Here is an 18,328-nt window from a genome sequence, read left to right as displayed (position 1 = left end):
TGCGTGTTTGTCATAAAAGCTTTAAGTTTATTGATAAGGAGGCTCTGTGTCTGTTTTGCTGTTTTGAAGTGTGCAAAAAGTTCCAAAATTATCAGTGTGACGCTGTTTTATGTGGAACAGTGGTTTTAAAATCTCTTAAAGGCAAATAGCCTGCACGTTACATTTTTACATTAACAGTTCATACCTGCAAGATGCAAAGTGCTGACTTTGTAAAGGATACGCCAGATAGATCAAATTGCACATCCATTAGAAAGACTCTTCAGATGTGTTACCCTGGCACTAGTACAGGGTTACCTGTACTTTTCATTTCGCCCTTTTTTTGGAGAGTCTGGGGCTTTTTAAACTTCTACGGAGCTGACACGCGCAGTTTATTGTTGTTTTTTCTCCATCCCTCGAGGATGAGTGAACAATTAGGACAGTGATGTTACTGTAATCGTTCGCCTCGGCACGTGCACCTGCGCGTGGCTCTCTCGCGCGCCAGCTCGGCGTGTTTGTAGCCCGGCTGGGGCTGTCACGTCACGCTGAGCTCCGAACCGCGCCGAATCCCCACCGTTGACGTCATCAGCCTTTCCCGTGCTCGACGGAGCGCGACAGGCGAGTCCCGCGCGCGCACTCTTCTATTAAAAGCGAACGCGCGTTTGGTCGTCAGCGCCTTGCCACGGACATTAAAACTGAACTGTTAACCAAATGCGGCACTGATTAAAAAAGTAAATTATAATAAAATCATAATATAGATAGATAGCAGTCAAAGAGAATGCATAAATAGAGCAAAAAGTGAAGTTTTGCAGCGCAGGAAAGTTGGGGTTCTTTATTGGGTTAAAGCGCCCAGTGCCTCTAGCGAATGGGGGAAAACACCCTTACTGCCTTCCTCCGCAGGCTGCATCACCCCAGGGACGCAACATCCGAGCGTGCTACAGCCACGAAGCAAAGTCTTCCAGGGATGAACACATTCACCGCAGCACTTCACGTAGACTTAGTTACTTGCGTTGCCCTACTGATTCAAAGCTTAACGCGAAATTAATCTAAAATGAAATCCACACATAAAGAAAATAATTGACGCCGTCCTGGGTTTCCCAAGGCTTAGAGTGGTTTAAAAAAAATAATTAAGTTAGCACCACCAGGTTAATAAACAGGGAAAGTCAAACTTCTTATTAATGTCTTACTTTTTATTATTGCCTAATTGATCATGAGTAAATGCAATACCTCTTATTGCCCTATTCTGGTTGTGTCTGAACAAGATTCCCCTTGTAGCTGGTTTTTCTTAGAATTTTCTAATTTCAGGAAGTGCTCCAATGCAGCCTTCAGGAAGAGTTAAATGAGGTAACAAATTGTACCAGCATAAAATTCATGGTGGTAATTTAAAAATAAATAAATAAATGTACCCAGTGAGACTTTTCAGAGAATGTAAAAATAACTAAGAGACAGTGGAACCACTGGATCCTGTTTCTTAAGTTTCTCTTCTGCTGCAATTTGCAATCGATAATTGGCATGGTCAGATAATTTTACTAAAAACAGCATTAAAAACCCCCCACCAACCAGCCTTTTGGTTGTCACAAGGAGACTACTGTTCAAACTGCCTACTCAGAAACACCAGTATCAGTGTTGGTGTGTGATTTTGCACATTTAAAAGGAGAGTTTATATAGTTATGGTGTTCAGTGGCACATGGAACAATGACACATTCCTTTGTAAGAGTCCTAGAATGAATAGATCTCTATCTATATATCTCTATCTCTCTCTAGAGATAGAGATAGAGATAGATATAGATAGAGAGATAGATATAGATAGAGAGAGAGATAGAGAGATAGAGAGAGAGATAGAGAGATAGATATAGCAGTGAGCCTCGAGCAGTGACCTGAGAGGTCAGTGAAAGTGCATATCCACAAATGAGCGAACTGGCCCTTTTTTCTTTTTGGCAAGACATTTTCTTGCTGCCCTCACACTTTGCAATCTTATCAGATGTTCTCAAACTCCAGTAGACGGTCGAAATAAGCATGTGGTGACTGTCTGCAGAGCTACATCCCTGCATGTAACTAATACCCTTCTCCAGAGCGGTCTTTTATTAATGCTGATTTTTCTCAATAAATGGGGGAATTAATTAAACGTGCGCTAAATACTACCATAGGTAAACATTTGCCTGATACTGTTCAATGCATTTATTGGTCCCTCCCTTTCTCACACACACACCCATAGCCACCCACACCCACCCTAAAACAAGCAACTGAAGATGCATCTGGAACCTGCCAATGACCATGTACATTTAAAAAACAAAAACAAACAAACAAAAACAAACAAAAAAACATCTTTACAGTGATATTTTGCCTTTTATTACACTATATATTTAATACTTTTACATATGCATTTATTTAGGACACGCCTGGCATGACGTCTACCTCTGGGTGTCTTCCTCCAGTATCAAACAGTAAATCGACCTTTATGTTAAGCATGCTACACAAGGAGCAGGGAAAAAAAGTTTTCAAGGTGAATTACAGATTTTATTAAACATTGCTAAATTAATTTACAATCTTGACAACATATCTCTATTAAATTAGACTCAACTTCATCTTTTAGTAACACTGCTCTTAATTTCTATGATAGAATTTTTACCTCTATACAAAAGCAAATGACATGGTGCACATTTTATATGTGTATATATAATTCTTTGAAAGGAAACATTAGAGAAAGATAGAGGAGAGACAGACTGACCTGATCTTGCTTCTCCACCCCCCACCCCCCCAACCCACAACACATTGTGCAGTGGTAGTGCGGGTAGCTTTCTATGCCTTACTTCTGTCCTCTGTGGACAGCACTACACTGCAAACTGCCTTTCTATCGCAACGCTGAGAAGTGGAGGTGGGGGGGGGGGGCTTTTCCCTCTTCCCATTCTCACGGCCCCCCCTCAAAGAGCTGCTCACCAGACAGGCCATTATAAGCAGGGTGAGATGTAGCATATTGTTCAAGTGCTCTAGAAGTAGAATTAGGATGAAGAAACAAAGTTTACCAGGCTAAACATCTTAAATACTAATCTTATACTTTATCACCCTGAACGCAGAAGACCCTTAAGCCACGGGTTCAACAACAGACAAAAAAAGCATGGATAATAAAACAAAGTAGGGAACCCTGTAGAGGAAATTCATAAACCTTACACTGTGCCATAACATACAATCTTCTTTGAATGTAATTTCTTTAAATTAAATAAATAGATAAGAAAAGAAAAAGACCAACATGTGCGATTTCATGTCTCTTAGAACTTGTACTAAACTGACTATGAACTTATATGTCCTCAGCTTCCTACTATGGCCTTAAAGGCAAATAAAGAGAACCCCTTTATCCTGAGAGAGCCTCATTACCCCAGTAAGACACATTTTACAGCTCAATAAGGTTGCATATTAAAGTATCAATATTGCACAAAATACAAAAATAAGACATAAAATACGGCTCGCCAGACTGGTTCGTGGATACAAAAAAGATCCTTCTGTAGTATGTGTTTAAACAGCATCTATCTAGTCATACCAACCAGTGTGCCTCATTTAGCAAGCCATACCTGGCAAGGCCTTGTCCTCCCAAACACACACACACACACACTCTCACACACACACACACACACGTGACCAAGTAAGCGTGATGAGCAGAAGAATTTTCCCCCAGTGGTATAAAGGGTTCGTGTTTAAAAAAAAAAAAAAAAAAAAAAAAAATTGTCTTTTGTTTTCAATTTTCCCCTTTTTATTTTGGCAGGTGCAGACAACTACGATCTCTACTGGCATGTGCACGCTGGCACACGCATGCTCGCTGAATGATGCGTGTGGTCCACGTGGAAGGATGAGCGGCAGGCAGGTCTGGTTCGTCGAGCAGGTGTCGAGTGTGGGCGCAGCTCTCGCGCGCACGCGCACACACACACACACACACACACACACACACACCCACACACACACACACACACACAGCTGAGCTCAGGCAGGCTGTTGGGGGTTCACGTTCAGGTGTTGGGGATGTCCCAGAAGTCCGATCCTCTGCTTCTGTTTACGCTGCTCCGTCATCTGTCAGGATGGATGGACGGACACGGACACGGACACACACACACACACACACACACACACACACACACACACACACACACACACACACACACACACGCGCGCAAACACACAAGCCCACACATGCAAACACACACACACACAAAAAAGAAACACATGTACGCACAGTTTTTAATTTTTTCTTCCCTTCTCTGTCTCACTTTCCACCCTGCAAATACCAGGCATTTCCTGTGCAATTGCATCTGGCATATCCGCTCTTGTTGCCCTGGTAAGTCCACAGAAAGTGTGTTTGTTCTCACAAGCACACATACATACACATGCATTCTCTTCCAGAGAAATTTGGTCTCGTCAAACCTAAAATCCCCTAACCTGACTCAACAACACTTGCAAAAATAAGTCCAAAGCTAGCATGCTGGTGCTGGCTTGCAACCACAGCCCTCACACATTAAAGTTAGCATCCACAGGATGTCTGCTCTCGCGCATCACCAAATAAAGGCAAAAGCATAACAGTGTGAATAAACTCACATCATCTGCCTGTAACTTCATCGGCCATTATAGGCCCTGAAGGAATGCGGACAGCCTGGTTTTGTTAAATATCACAAAATGTTCGAAAACACATTCGAAGCTCAGCGCTAAAAACAAGACATAATATTTCGTTCTAATAATTGCCTCAAATTATTTTATTGTAATTATTTCGAGTTCGCTCAGGATTTTGGCTTTCTAACAGCAGATGAATCTAGATAGCTAGATAATCTAGTTATCTAGATTGTATCTAGATAACTTCAAGCAGCTTGCGGGAATGCCTGGGATCTAAAGCTAAGGTCTGAATGATCTGTACCAAAAGTGACAGGGGAGAAGATGGTACCCTTTCTCAATCTGCTAGAGTCCCAGGCGTCTCAGGTAGTTCGTTAAAACAATTAGGAGCTTAACGATGGGTCGGCCCACGGAGGGCGACCCAGCCTGGGGTGGGGGGTTGGGGGACGGGGGATGCAGTGAGCTCCAACTTCTCCACCCTCACCATAAAGCTTCCCGATAGCTGATTCTTAGAACCTGGCAGTTTTACCATCAACAGTTAGGAATGAAGCAACTCTAAAATATGCTAGTGGAGATCTGTACAGTACTGCACCCGCTGGAGAGAAGCATGTCTGGGCTTCATCGAGACGTGTACAGAGGTTGGTCATGGGACTGTTTAGAAAATTCAAAGCCACAATCAGGATCTGTGAATGCTTGGACTGGACACGTGTGTGTGTGTGTGTGTGTGTGTGTGTGTGTGTGTGTGTGTGTGGGTGTGTGTGTGTGATTTTTAAGTTAATATTTATATAACCTTTCATGATTAGAGCTTGTCTGATTTTAAAAATAAGATAAATAAATAAATAACCTCCCATTTATTATTGCTGTCTAATTCTTCTAATTCATTTGTAGTGTAGGCATTTTAAAAAATGTAAACCTAAACTGATGATAAAATGTCTAAATGTAAATTAATATGCCTTTATACCGATTATAAGACACACAGTCCACAATATGTAATGACTGATAACCTGGCCCTGACACATTACATTCCAGCTCTCAGGCTAAGCATTCCTGTACTTTGCTGAAAAACTGATTTTCAGTTGTGAAATTAGCAAACATTACATAATATATGCCTGAAAATAAAAGACAAACAATACAAAGTGGCCTACATTTTTCCCCAGAAAAACAAGCAGTGAAGGTAGTGGCACAAAAGCGCGATGTTTGTATAAAAGTGAAAGGTAACAGTTTTTGGACCATCACTTCACCTTCTTTCAGGAACCCAAATGGTCATTTCCCCCCGTCTGGGGCAGAAGTTCTAGTTCCTCCTAGACACTTCTCATTTATCAGCCTCCTGATCACCAGATACAGTTGTAGACACTTCTTTTATTCTGGGGTGTTTACAAGAAACTCACGTGTTATGAATTCTGGTTGAAGTAATTAAAAAAAGAAAAATTAATTGTCACTGGTTCACTGGCAGTGTTGCTGCACAGTCACTCGACACAGCCTGTGCTACTATTTGTGTGTGGAAACAAGCAGACCTGGTTCGGAGAACTTTGTCTGGAACACAATAAAAGTTGATTCAGAGCGAAAGGACACTTATCCTCATGACGCATGTGGCGGAGCATCTTAGCAGCGCATGGGGTTTGCTGTGCTGATCGTAGATGTGAGAAAGCAAGACAGGGTCAGAGTGTGTGAGTGAGAGAAAGAGACAGACAGACAGACAGACGGACGGACGGACGGATGACTCATTGCCCTTTGCTCTAATTGGGCTTCCACAGAAGGTAAAAGATGAAATTTGACCTTCAAGCCCTGAAGCTAAACCAATGCTAAACACACAGCTAGTGTGGGCCTATGAAATTATTTCATCTTACTTACCATGCAAATGTTTTTTTTTTTTAAACATTTTTAGTCAATTTTTGTTTTTTGTTTTTTTTTGTTTGTTTGTTTCTTTAACTTAAAATTACCTTCGAAAGGAAACTGATCTAAAAGAAGCATATTTAGGGCCTGAGTTTTGCGTCCTGAAGTGCTGTACTGAAATCAGTCTCCCAACGGCCTCACTCACTTGTTCCTTTAGCTCGGTGAGCTGGCTGGACAGGTTGGAGACCAGCTTCATGGTGGACTCCAACTTCTCCTGCAGATTCCTGATCTCGTTCTGCTCGCCCTCCGCGTCACTGCTCACCAACGACATCGCCCGCATCCGTGGAAACCAGTCCAGATTGTGCTCCTGTTAGAATGTCCACATTTCAAGTGAATGAAGTGACACTTTACTGGCTGTGGTCACATGATTTGTGGTGCCCCAACTGTACATTTTTACCGGTTTTCTAAATGAATTTTTTTCACTCAAGCATGCCATGTTTTTAAAGACTTCCTTATCCGTTTAGATTTTCTGTGCCAACTGTTTTTTTTGTTTTGTTTTTTTACACACAGCTGCCTTTAAATTTCTGGTGCCAATGCAGTTCTTTCTTGGCAGATTTTTGTCTTTTCTGTACTGAGTTCTTTTTAGCTAATCGAGTTGTCTTTTTTTTTTTTTTTCCCCTTTTGGTCTGTGAGTGCCTACCCTCTGACATCAGACCAATTTCGGACATGTAATGGAATCACAGCATGGGAAACCAGCTATGAAGAGTCACATGAAGCACTGCAAAGAGGTCACTCCCTGAACACTGCCTGCAGTGTGTCCTCCACCCCCTAAGCAACGCGTGGAGGGTGGGGGCGGTTCCGTTCCATTCCAAAGGAATTTCACAGAATACCCACCCTAATTTCATCAGCTTAAACTGCCAGGAAAGCACGCTGACAAGGCCCTGCTTATTGCCCAGAAAAGCTGAAGTGCGCCTTCATCGGCGCAGCCGGCTGCGGGCGCATGGTGCGCCGGCACCGTGCTTCTCCTGGGAAGCACCAGACCACGGCACTCGTTGGATGGAATGGTGCATGGTTTGGCGAATGCACTTCCTGTTGATGTCTCCACAGAGTTTGGTTTGTCTGCATAGTGTGCGAGTCAGTCTCTCTCTCTTGCTCTCTCTCTGGCAGTAACCTTGTTGCCGGGGGGGGGTTTAGACACGTGCACTTAGGAATTCAAACTATGCAATGAACGTAATTCTGTAAAGGACTCTTAATGATTTGTGTAGAGGACGAACAAGTAAAAAGAGGCTGACAGTGAAAAAGCGGAGAAGAATGGGCCCGTGACGTAAATAGGACATGTCTTTAGGCTCTTCCTCGCCGTGCTAAATGCCAGCGTAGCGCCAGAGTGTAGGTGCACACTCAGGCACACTGAGGAAAAAGTGTAGCTCAGAATATGGAATATCAAGGAAGACTGAGGAAGATAAAGAAAAGCAGGAGTAAGTGACAGTGAGAGGGGAAGAGTGAAAGAATGAGAAGGAGGAAGTGTGAGAGACAGACAGACAGACAGACAGAGAGAGAGCGCGAGAGAGAGAGAGAGAGAGAGAGAGAGAGAGAGAGAGAGACAACATTACTGGCGAGAGTCACGAAAGGTCACTCCACTGCATTCCACTGCCCTCTCCAAAGTGCGTGCCTGTGCACGCACGCACACACACACACGCACTTTCACAAAGCAAAGATGAGTAGAGAATCTCAATAGGAAAGTAGAACTTTACATTTTAAATCATACTTGTTTTTTTTCCTCTTTATTCTGAAAATAATTTGATTCCTTACAATTTAATTCACAAAAGGAATTTTTCTTTCCTTTTCATCTTCAAAAGAAAAACTGTGGATGGATCTTCTGCTATATCTTTATAGCTAAAGCTATAAAGTTAAAGGTAGTGAGCGTTTTAAATGAATGGTAAATTTGAGTTGTATAGGACATCCAGTTCTACTAGACAACTGAAATTAAATTCTTGAGGGTCCACCTGAAAAACTTACAATCCCAGCAATTCTCACTGCTGAAACTACACAGAATATCAAAATACAGAATAGCTAAACTGCTTAAACTCCTCACACCATTCTTCACAGCGGTGTTAGGGGTGAGGTGTGCAGAAGTCCCCTTTTGTCAGCCTGCACGCGCGCACGCACACGCAGGGAAATCACACAGTCAGTAACGCACTGTCTACATCAGTGATGCACTTCTGAAGCTCACTCATTCTGAGAATAGAAGAGGAGTGTGTGCGCATGTGTCTGTGTTTGTGTTCACTTCCTGTGCAGTGTTCACGCACACGCACGCACACACACACACTGAGGTTTGTGTTTATTGCCACCCGGTGATGAGTCTGGCTTCATCCAGCTGTCAGCAAGCCACGTCATCTCAACCACAGCCACCCGCTCTGTCCGCCACCGCTTCAAACAAACACTCTTCCAGCCACTTTCTTGTCCAATTAATTTCATCTGAAAACGCTGATCCCACACACCTAGCTGTAGCTGCTCACGTGACTTCTCACCGTTTGGTGTTGCCCCCCCCCCCCCCCCAACGTAGACCTGCCTCCTGCACGTGCTCCAACGTGATCCAATGCTGTTGTCCTGTGTGTTTATTACAGCCTGGATTGTACGCCACAGTAAATATGCAGCTTCAGTGCATAACTGCCAAACGTGACCCACGTTATTTACATGGGTTCAAACATCTTTAAACTACTCCATCTGCCAGCTTGTCATAAATGTTCTTAACCCAAATCGGTGCCTCAACTGATGATTGTTTTTTTTTAATCAAACGTGTATGTATCTACTTTTTGTTAGTCAATTCCATGCAAATCCTTTGAATTATCTGTCATTTCTATTAGATCTTAACTTCTTACTTGCTTAGAAAAGCTACATTCACCACAACACAAGATGCAATTGCGTTTCCTCTAGCTTAATAAGGAGAACGGAAGGATGAAGTATGACTCCAGTGTAGTTCTTCTAAATCGGGATTTCTAATCTTTTTTTTTTTTTACCACAACGTACTTAGTAAGCGAAAATAACATATGAACGGCTTCCACGCATTTTTTCTGGACCTCTAGACTTCGCAGAGCCTGTGCCTGATATCTAGATGCTCCAATGTTCATTTCAAGTCATCATCCCCGTTACTGTGATGATGAAGAGTAACACCTTTCCTGAGCTCTAGTATTTTCAATTATTCCTAGACAATGGGGCACTTAACCCAGCTCTCCAGATTGTGTCATATACTCACCGGCCATACACACACTCTCCATCCACACACTTTACACACACTCACTGGCCATACGCTTGCTGGCCATACTATGCAATGCATTTTGCCTGCTATCATCAACCGTGCATGCGGTCCTCACCGGACACTTCCTGGTGAGCGAGGACCACTTATGGGCTATGTTGATGGGCTCCTGCTCCCTTTAAGGCTTTTAGATGACGCTTTTATCCAAAGCGACTTACAATTATGATGGCACTGGGTTCTGCGTTCTAGTAGAACCTGATGGCTATATGACTCAAATTTACCATTTAAAACTGGTCACTACATTTAGCCTTCAGCTACCACTGGTGGCACTGGTATTAGTGTTAGCGTCAGACCCAGCAATGTTGCCGGGGGCACTGTGAGGTTGGGAAACCAAGCACTGAGGAAGGTTTCCCTGCCATCAGTTCAATGTCTAATAAACAGCAGCAACATATAAACGTGTGGATTCAGTGCGTTTTCACTTTTGCGATCGTGGACATTCGAGGCATGGCTGCTCCTAGCGATCGACCCTGCCCCCATCCCAGTGGTCCAGACTGTGGTTGATGGAACGCGTAAAAAAAAAAAAAAAGTCCTCCCTGAGACACTGTAGCTAAATTGAGGGTGGAGGTACAGTAAAACAAATGCACAGTGACTCACAGCGCAATCCTCACTTCCTCTACTTTCAGTTCTTCAGAAAAGAGAAGTATGGCTATTTCTATGAAGAAAAAAAATCCCTCCAAACGTGAAGGTAGAGATTACTCAAATCCACATCCGTTTTCGGTCGAACATGGAAAGACGTTGCCTGATGAAATTGTCACAAGCTGGACTTATTTTTTGAAGCAATGACGTGAAGCGTGTCGTGCAGGAGCAGGGCGCTGCCGTTTTAATAACGTGAGATTCTGTGAATCTTTTTACGGATGTGAACACGCCGTGCGTGTGTGTGCATGCATGTCCCATCTGCCTGTCCTAGCCAACAACCCCCAAGATGTTCCATGACTTTTGTTTATATTTGACAGCACTGCCAGTAAGTCAGGGCTGTGTGTGTGCGCGCGCATGTGTGAGAGAGAACGCTCTTGCTACAACAAATTCAAGTGCATCTGGTGCTTCAATGGAAATGAAGGGAGTGCGAATTTCATTACTATTACCACACTCACATTAAAAAGTGTGCGCGCGCACGCACACACACACACACACACACACACACACACACACACACACACACACACACACACACACACACACACACACACACACACACACACACACAGGATGCTCTGTGGTCTGAACAGCGACAACGACGTCAAACCCAAAACCAGTCCCTTGATCCTGCCTACACACATCTCCAAAAGTGCAATATTTTGGGTGTCATGACCGTCAAACATGATATCGGTGAGGAAACTGCGATGTGCAATGTAGGTCAAGTTCACAGAATTTGCTGTAATTGAATCAACGCTGCGTTGACTTGCTCTGGACCCCGCCCCTCATGTCCTGAGTGGGACCTCCTATTAGTCAAACGAAAATCAGAAATATTCACAAGCGCTGGGGTCTCCAAAACGGCGCTTCGTTGCCAGGAAGGTGCACAAATGAACCCTGACAAGGTTGGTCAGCTCGTCCGCAAGCGCCATTTTGGGGGCGCGAAGGCCTGTCCACATATTAGCTGTCTAATGCTTCTCCATGTCAGCTCACTCACTCCCTCACCCTGTCTGTCTGTCTCTCTCTATCACTCTTTGTCTCACTCACTCTTAATTCCTTCTCTTTCTTCTTCGTGTCTTTTCTCTGAGAATAGAAAGCTGAGAAACCTGTTCCTCACATGCCACAGGAATGCGTGTGTGTGTGTGTGTGTGTGTGTGTGTGTGCGTGTGTGTGTGCGTGTGTGTGCGTGCGCGCGCGCGCACGCACACACACGTGTCGGGAGTCAATGGTAACAGTGCGACATTCTGCGTGTAATTTGGCGTTCATCCAGGTGTGAGAGTCAGGAGTGCCTTGATCTAGATCTGTCCCTGGCTATTTCGCTCTCATTATTCTACGCATCAGTCTAGCATTGGAGTAGGAAACTCCTAAGACCCGCTCATGCTTCACGGTTCGTAGTGCTGCAGAAAGTTTGCAAAGATCTTTTAACATAATAATTCAAGGCTTTAGTTGACCTCAGCTGGGTTTATAAGAAGGAAAGAACAAATGAACAAATGTGGGGGGTTTTTCCCCTCTTATGAATTCATTACTAACAAAAATTCTGATTTTTTTTTTCCCCCTTTTGCCTTTAAATATTGGACCATCTTCACTCAAACAAATACATACACAGATACATAAATAAAGTTATCTAAAAGTTAGACACCTTTTTTGCATATCAAGCTTCCTGTCATCCTGAAACATTGCATGTCAATTGTGGTGGCATGAATTCTCCTCCGCTAAACTGCCCTGCCCCCTGCCACTGTGGAATGAAGGTGTGACCCAACAACTAACGTGCTTTACCTGAGGAATACGTAACAAGGTCCTGAAACATTCATCACTGCGGCTTACCACATGGTCTACAGTAGCCTATATGAGCTTGTGTCTCTGTGCGCGCCACAGGCATCTCAGGGAGCGAGAAAATCGGATTGTGAGTGTGTGTGCATGCACGAATGCAACAGACATCTCAGAGAGCGTGTAAGTCGGAGTGTGGGTGTGTGCGTGTGTGTGTGTGTGTGTGTGCGCGTACGGATGCAACAGACACATTTTAGGGAGCGTGTAAGTCGGAGTGTGTGCACGCGCGCGTGTGCAGGTGGCATGAAGGCCAGCTAATCTTCAGTCAGATGGCTGTTCCTCATCTCTCATCATGCCCACAAACTGGGTCAGCAACCGGTGCATGACAAACTGTGTCATCACGCGAATAGCCGCGAGACGACTATGTCAGGACATCAACGGCCTGTGAAGTAGGGGCTTTCCTGAGCGCGCAGCCCTGCACTGCTAGGGGCTCCAGAGCCATTCAGCAGGAAGTCACTGGAGATCGTGAACCGGCTGGCTTTACAGGAATAGCCCAGTGACTAAACTGAACGTGAGCTCTGTTTGTTTGTTTGTTTTAAAGAAAACTTTCTGTCTTCGGTGTTAATTTTTCCTGGACCCGTTTCTATTTCCATCAAGGAGTAAAATGAGTCGAGCCCTTTGTTAAAGTCGTTTTGAGTGAAGTGTTTCGGGGGAGCTGAAGTAATCCTGGTTAAAGCCAGATCATTAGTTCTTGTATGAGATGGGACGAGCACCCACATGCACTCCCACATGCACTCCCACACACACACACACACACACACACACACAAACAATCCAGGCAGGCATTCCCACAAAGCTTAATGACAATCATTAGGATAACTTCTACTCTTTGGCCAAGTAAATCCTTGTGAGTTTCTGCGTGTGTGTGTGTGTGTGTGTGTGTGTGTGTGTGCCAGGCGAATAAGAGAGAGCAAAAGAAGCTTCGCTTCTGTTCAGCTGCAGGGTTCAGGTGTGGTGGCACAAACAGGTGCTGTTAGCCCTCTGTGGGGTCAGCCAGCAGTGGAAAGCACCTTGCTGAAGCAGACCCCCCCCTTCCCATGGAAAGACCCCCCCCCAGGGTGACGTGGGTTCATTTATTCCAGTGATTCACAGCTGTAGCATTTCAGAGCGCTTTCACACCAGTCCAAAGCCAGTTATGCCCTCACATGCTGGAAATCGTAAGTGTCTGATTCGAGGTGTGTGAGAATTGGTTTCCTGGGCAGCGTGATCGTCTGTGCGTGGGCGGCATCGCAGTCATGGGGTTTGTTCGGTTTGTTTCCATCCAGCACGGTTGCTGCCAATTTGATTATTTTCTATAGATTTCAGATTGCATCTGTTATTTACCAACTAGCTAAAACTAGCATAACGAAAAAAAACAACAACCAATCAACCTGATCATGATTACAGTCATAAGGAGACCTCGATTTATGCCTCTGCTAGGCATTACTGAAAGTCCCTAAACCAATGGTGTCTGAGTGGGCTTTGATGCTTGGTTTCTGACAAAGAGTACACTGTCATTTCAGACGCCGTCATAGTATCACACACGTATGTTCCGAAGAACAGCGGCAGTCCGTATCAGAGGACTGATGCATACGTACAGCGACCAACACTCATGGGAGCGCGTGCGCGGGCACACACACATGCATGCATGCATGTTCCGTGAAACACTTTTCAGCCCACGGCTCTGTGATTCATTTGAAGTCTGCCATGAGCCGACGACCATCTAGATCAGTGTTTGATCTAAACTCAGGAGGGTAGACTTATAGATACCAAGAAGGTTGGAAGTAAACTCTATGGAGAACAGGACTTTTGAGAAAAGGGAGGTACCTCAATTCTGTCTCAAAGCACATCTCCAAGAGAATGGAGAATGTTATTGAGTCAGTCTGGAGAATCGGGAGTGGAGCCAAATTTTGGCATGGTAGCAGAATTTTATTAACAATTAAAATTAGGTGGAATGTTCCAAGCAGAGCAAGGACATGGGCATTCCAGATCAGGGCTCAAACTGTTATACGGAACTAGATCATCTCACCCCGATCCCTGACCATCTCACCCTGAACATCTCATCTTGATCACACCCTGATCCTACCCTAATCCCAGACCATCTCACCCTGATCCCTGATCGTCCTGTCCTTACCCTGATCATCTCAGCGACGTAGCTCTCCGGACCTGTGTACTCCGTGGAGTCCTTGACCTTGATGAGGACGATGAAGAACAGGTAGTGCCACATGTTGTGCTCCACCTTGATGTGCTCCTCAAACGTCACCGTCTTGTTGTCAAACTTGTCTCTCTCCAAGCCTGCAGGGACACACACAAAGCTGAATGACGGTTGTCTTTGTTTTGGAATCTTTTATTCATATCATTTATTCTGCATGTTCATTATTCAAGGCCACTGGCAACTTGGTGTTTTTTTTTCCGGACTGGACGGTCGAACCAGGAAGAGGAATCCCTAAAACTATTTGTTTCGTTTTGGGTTTTGGGCTTTTCTCACTTTTATTTTTGCTTTTGTATTTTGCATGAGGCTCCTTCAAGGCTCAACCCCCCGCTGAACCCCACCGGCCGCCCTCCGGGTGCCACGTGCTGCTCACAAAGACCCACCAAGAAGCCGCCCAAATAACGCCTCGGTCACAAACCCCTCAGTCATGCTAACTCAGGCATGGGGGATGAAGCAATACTGTTGTGTTCTTTCGACGGGTTGTGGTCATCAGAGAGCTGTCCAGTCCAGGAGAAGGAGCAGGAGATTTCCGACTCCCTTGTTCATCGCTGCACGAGATGTTTGTTGACAAACCGCTTCCTCTGGCAGTGGTGAAAGGCTAACGGTTGAGGGTGTGTGTGCGCGCGCGCGTGTCACAGGCGGGGGTGGCGGGTCTTGTGATGGTCAGGGCAGATGATGAGCTTCTTTTTTTTGTTGTTGTTGCTGCTGTTGCCGTAACGATGAGCGGAGACAGTCATTTGACAAAGCTGGATCATCAGCATGGGAAAGAGAGGGGGGCTGTTTTTTGGGAAAAAAATCACCAGCACCAGAGCGCACGTGTTCCGCGTTTCACGCAACACGCAGCCAAACGCTAACTGCACGCGGAGCGGGGTTTGCTTCTTTTGTCATAATTAGCATGTAACACCTACAAAGGGGAAGAAACAAACAAAAACAAAATCCCAGCGAAGTGTAATTTGAGTAACTCTGCACATCCCACACACACACACACACACACACACACACACACGAGTCACACTTGTGAGTAAGTCCTGAAACTCCCATTGGATGATGAACTGAGAATTGCCAAACAATAGGCCTGAATAAATGGGTGTTCCATCATGTTAAGACTAGAAGAATCCTTGTTTGTGTGTGTGTGTGTGTGTGAGTGAGAGAAAGGGAGGGAGAAGACACTCCTCCACAGTAGCAGCCATGACTAACCCTACTGGGAAGAGGGGGCGACCCGATGTTTACACTGTTCGAGTGAAAGCATCTCGCCCTGTGCCTGCTAATCAGACGAGCACTCTCTAAAAGGCCACGCCGAGCAGAGACGTGAGCTGGAACGACAGAGACCCTGCGGAACACCGGAGGGCCGTCTTCACGTTCCGACGGAGGTTGCTGCGCACAGGTCTCATGTCACAACACGAGAACAGGAAGTAACTCACCGTGCCATCCTGATCAGGGCTTTGTCCAGACCGTGGGTCTTACCTGGTCACACAATTGGTCTCTTCTGCAATCGGTATTTAATCACACGCAATCTTGTTTTGATGGAAAAATAGTGCCTACCCAAGCACGTTTACCTCTGTTAACCAAGTACATCTGAGAGGTGTTACGGTTTGTATGCAAGGTTTGAGAACAATAGCGTGAGTCAATATATGGTTTGATTTCACTAGAAAAACTTCTTTTTATGTCTGCGTCAGCTAGATGGTGTTTCTACCTAACAAGGGCCTGCACACACACACACACACACACACACACACACACACACACACACACACACACACACACACACAATCCCTCACGCAAACTTACACATGCAATCATACTCATACACACTCCCTCACACACTCATGCTCTCATGCTCTCACACACACAGAATCATACTCTCACACTCTCACACTCTCACACGCACGCATGCTCACTCACACGTACGCCCGCACACTCACCACAAATGAAGCAGGTCGTCTTAAGCACCTCCTCTTTCTTCTGCTTCTCGCTCCTCAGGTCGGCAAAGGTGTCGATAATGACGCCAAAGATGAGGTTGAGCACAATGATTATAACCATGAAGAAGAAGAGCAGATCGTAGATCACCCTGGCGGCAAACAGCGGCTCCTGGGGAGTGGGGGGGGAGAGGTGTGTGTTGATGGGGTTACTCTGTGAGAGTAGTGCGTTTCCGTGCTGACGCGGCAGGGATTAGGTGCATTGTGGCCTGAAGGGACAGATGTGACCTAAAGGTTTTGCGCTTGGGATGAGCAACGGGCGCTACAGCTCCGTGACGGGTTTGACTAGGGAACGGTGGGTGTGCTGGGCGTGTGCTTTGCTGTGTGATTGGCGCATGCTCGGCGGGAGCCAGACCTCTTTTGAGGGCTTTCGGAGCACATCGCCCACCCCACCACCACTCCGCAGCCCGTGACTGAGGACGGTGACGATGCACATGAGGAGAGAGTCGCAGGTGCGCTCCTTATCTTCCACCACCAGAGCTGCTGCTGGGCCAAACACACACACACACACACACACACACACACACACCCGTCAAACAGAAGTACAAGTTCACAGTCACGCAAATCTATGAGCACGTTCAAACACACAGACATGCAGAGCACCAACACGCAGCCTTGCATGGCATGCATGCGTGCTACAGGGCCTGCACACTCTAAGCAAGTACCTAGTAAAACCACTCTTCTGGAATAAGACGATAGGTCAGCAAATCACAGCCAACCGTGCTTTCTATCTGAAGACAATTACAGTAACCAGTACAACTGGATTCCTTTGCTTTATTTTGGCTCTTTTGCAAAAGCATAAAACCCTTTACGTTAACACATGACTCTTCTGTGCCTAGTCCTCCAACCCGACAATCTAACACAATACTACGAATTCTAACACGTTTCCAACCACTATGGTTGAGCACACTCCTACAGACTTTGAAGTGTGTGATCGAGGTTTTCACTGGGCGTCCTCTGGTGTCGAGGGAGGTGTTAATCGTGGGGCACTAGGAGTGAATTTGTGCGAGAAAAACACCACCCACGGGGGCTAGGTGATATGTGTCAGGTTGGGTTCAGATCTAGTCTCCACTGATCCCAGCAGCCCAGAGTTACAGCGTAAACTTTCCACTCTGACTGGCAGACATGTGTGCCTGACCCCTGAACCTAGGCGCGGTAGGGATGATCTGCTGGTCATTAGCATTTGACCTCCAGAGTCCCGTGGTTCCTGGCGCCGTCTAAAGTGTGACGTTGTGCAGTGTCTCATCTCGGCTTATCCCATGACCGAGCAGTAACTTCAAACTCTAGAAGGGTGTGGGAGTGTGTCTGTCCACGTGAATGCGCGTGTGTGTGTGAGTGCGCGTGTGTGTGAGTGCGCGTGTGTGAGTGTGCGTGTGCGCGCGCGCGTGCGTGCGTACCCTCCATCGTAACGTCTGCTGTGCAGTTTTCCACACCACCATCTTTCCGACAAACTCCACCTGAGAGGAACTCGCTCATCATCGTGGCTGATTGCTCTGATTTAAGGAAGAAACAACCAATAAAAACATGCACAATCCAACTCTTTTAAAAAAAAATCATCAATATAGATTCTACATTGATTCTTTATTCAAAATATATAAATCTCTCTCTCTCTCATATACATATATATATATATATATATATATATATATATATATATATATATATATATACACATTTTTTATTATTATTATTTTTAATTTTATTTTTTTTTACACGTATGCTTCGTCTAGTTTGCAAATTTAACATATAATTTCTATCAAATACTAGAAATTTCAGATTTTTTGGTATAGGTTACACCTTTAAGCTCCCCAGAGAAAGGCTTTCAATCAGGTGTCATAGCTCAGTATTTCCCAGCAAAGGGAGACCCCATTACTATGCAGGGCTGGGAAACATCCCGCACCCCTCCCCCTCCCCCGGGGGCCGTACGGAGCGTTTTGTTGGGTATGCGGTCGACGGTGAGGATGAAGTCGTCCTTGAAGAAGATGTAGCCGA

At 45.3% G+C, this 18,328-nt stretch overlaps 1 protein-coding gene across 6 annotated transcripts in view; it reads right to left on the bottom strand.

Moving 5' to 3' along the window:
• Positions 1-2,302: 2,302 nt before the first annotated feature.
• The window catches only part of itpr1b (inositol 1,4,5-trisphosphate receptor, type 1b), a 116,655-nt gene continuing 100,629 nt past the window's right edge, over positions 2,303-18,328 (bottom strand). For all 6 annotated transcript variants that reach the window (XM_035520174.1, XM_035520178.1, XM_035520175.1 and 3 more), the window contains 7 exons: positions 18,263-18,328; positions 17,734-17,829; positions 16,692-16,819; positions 16,283-16,448; positions 14,283-14,443; positions 6,605-6,766; positions 2,303-4,035 (listed from right to left, as the gene is read on the bottom strand). The exon at positions 18,263-18,328 is cut by the window's right edge and continues 124 nt beyond it. In XM_035520174.1, the coding sequence (XP_035376067.1) occupies positions 3,949-4,035; positions 6,605-6,766; positions 14,283-14,443; positions 16,283-16,448; positions 16,692-16,819; positions 17,734-17,829; positions 18,263-18,328 (866 nt within the window). In that variant the 3' untranslated portion in view covers positions 2,303-3,948. The remainder of the gene's footprint in view (positions 4,036-6,604; positions 6,767-14,282; positions 14,444-16,282; positions 16,449-16,691; positions 16,820-17,733; positions 17,830-18,262) is intronic.

The sequence above is a fragment of the Electrophorus electricus genome, chromosome 20, assembly GCF_013358815.1.
Source record: "Electrophorus electricus isolate fEleEle1 chromosome 20, fEleEle1.pri, whole genome shotgun sequence".
Classification (NCBI taxonomy): domain Eukaryota; kingdom Metazoa; phylum Chordata; class Actinopteri; order Gymnotiformes; family Gymnotidae; genus Electrophorus; species Electrophorus electricus.
The sequence above is the reverse complement of the archived record's forward strand: the minus strand, read 5'-3'. Positions and strand labels throughout refer to the sequence as shown.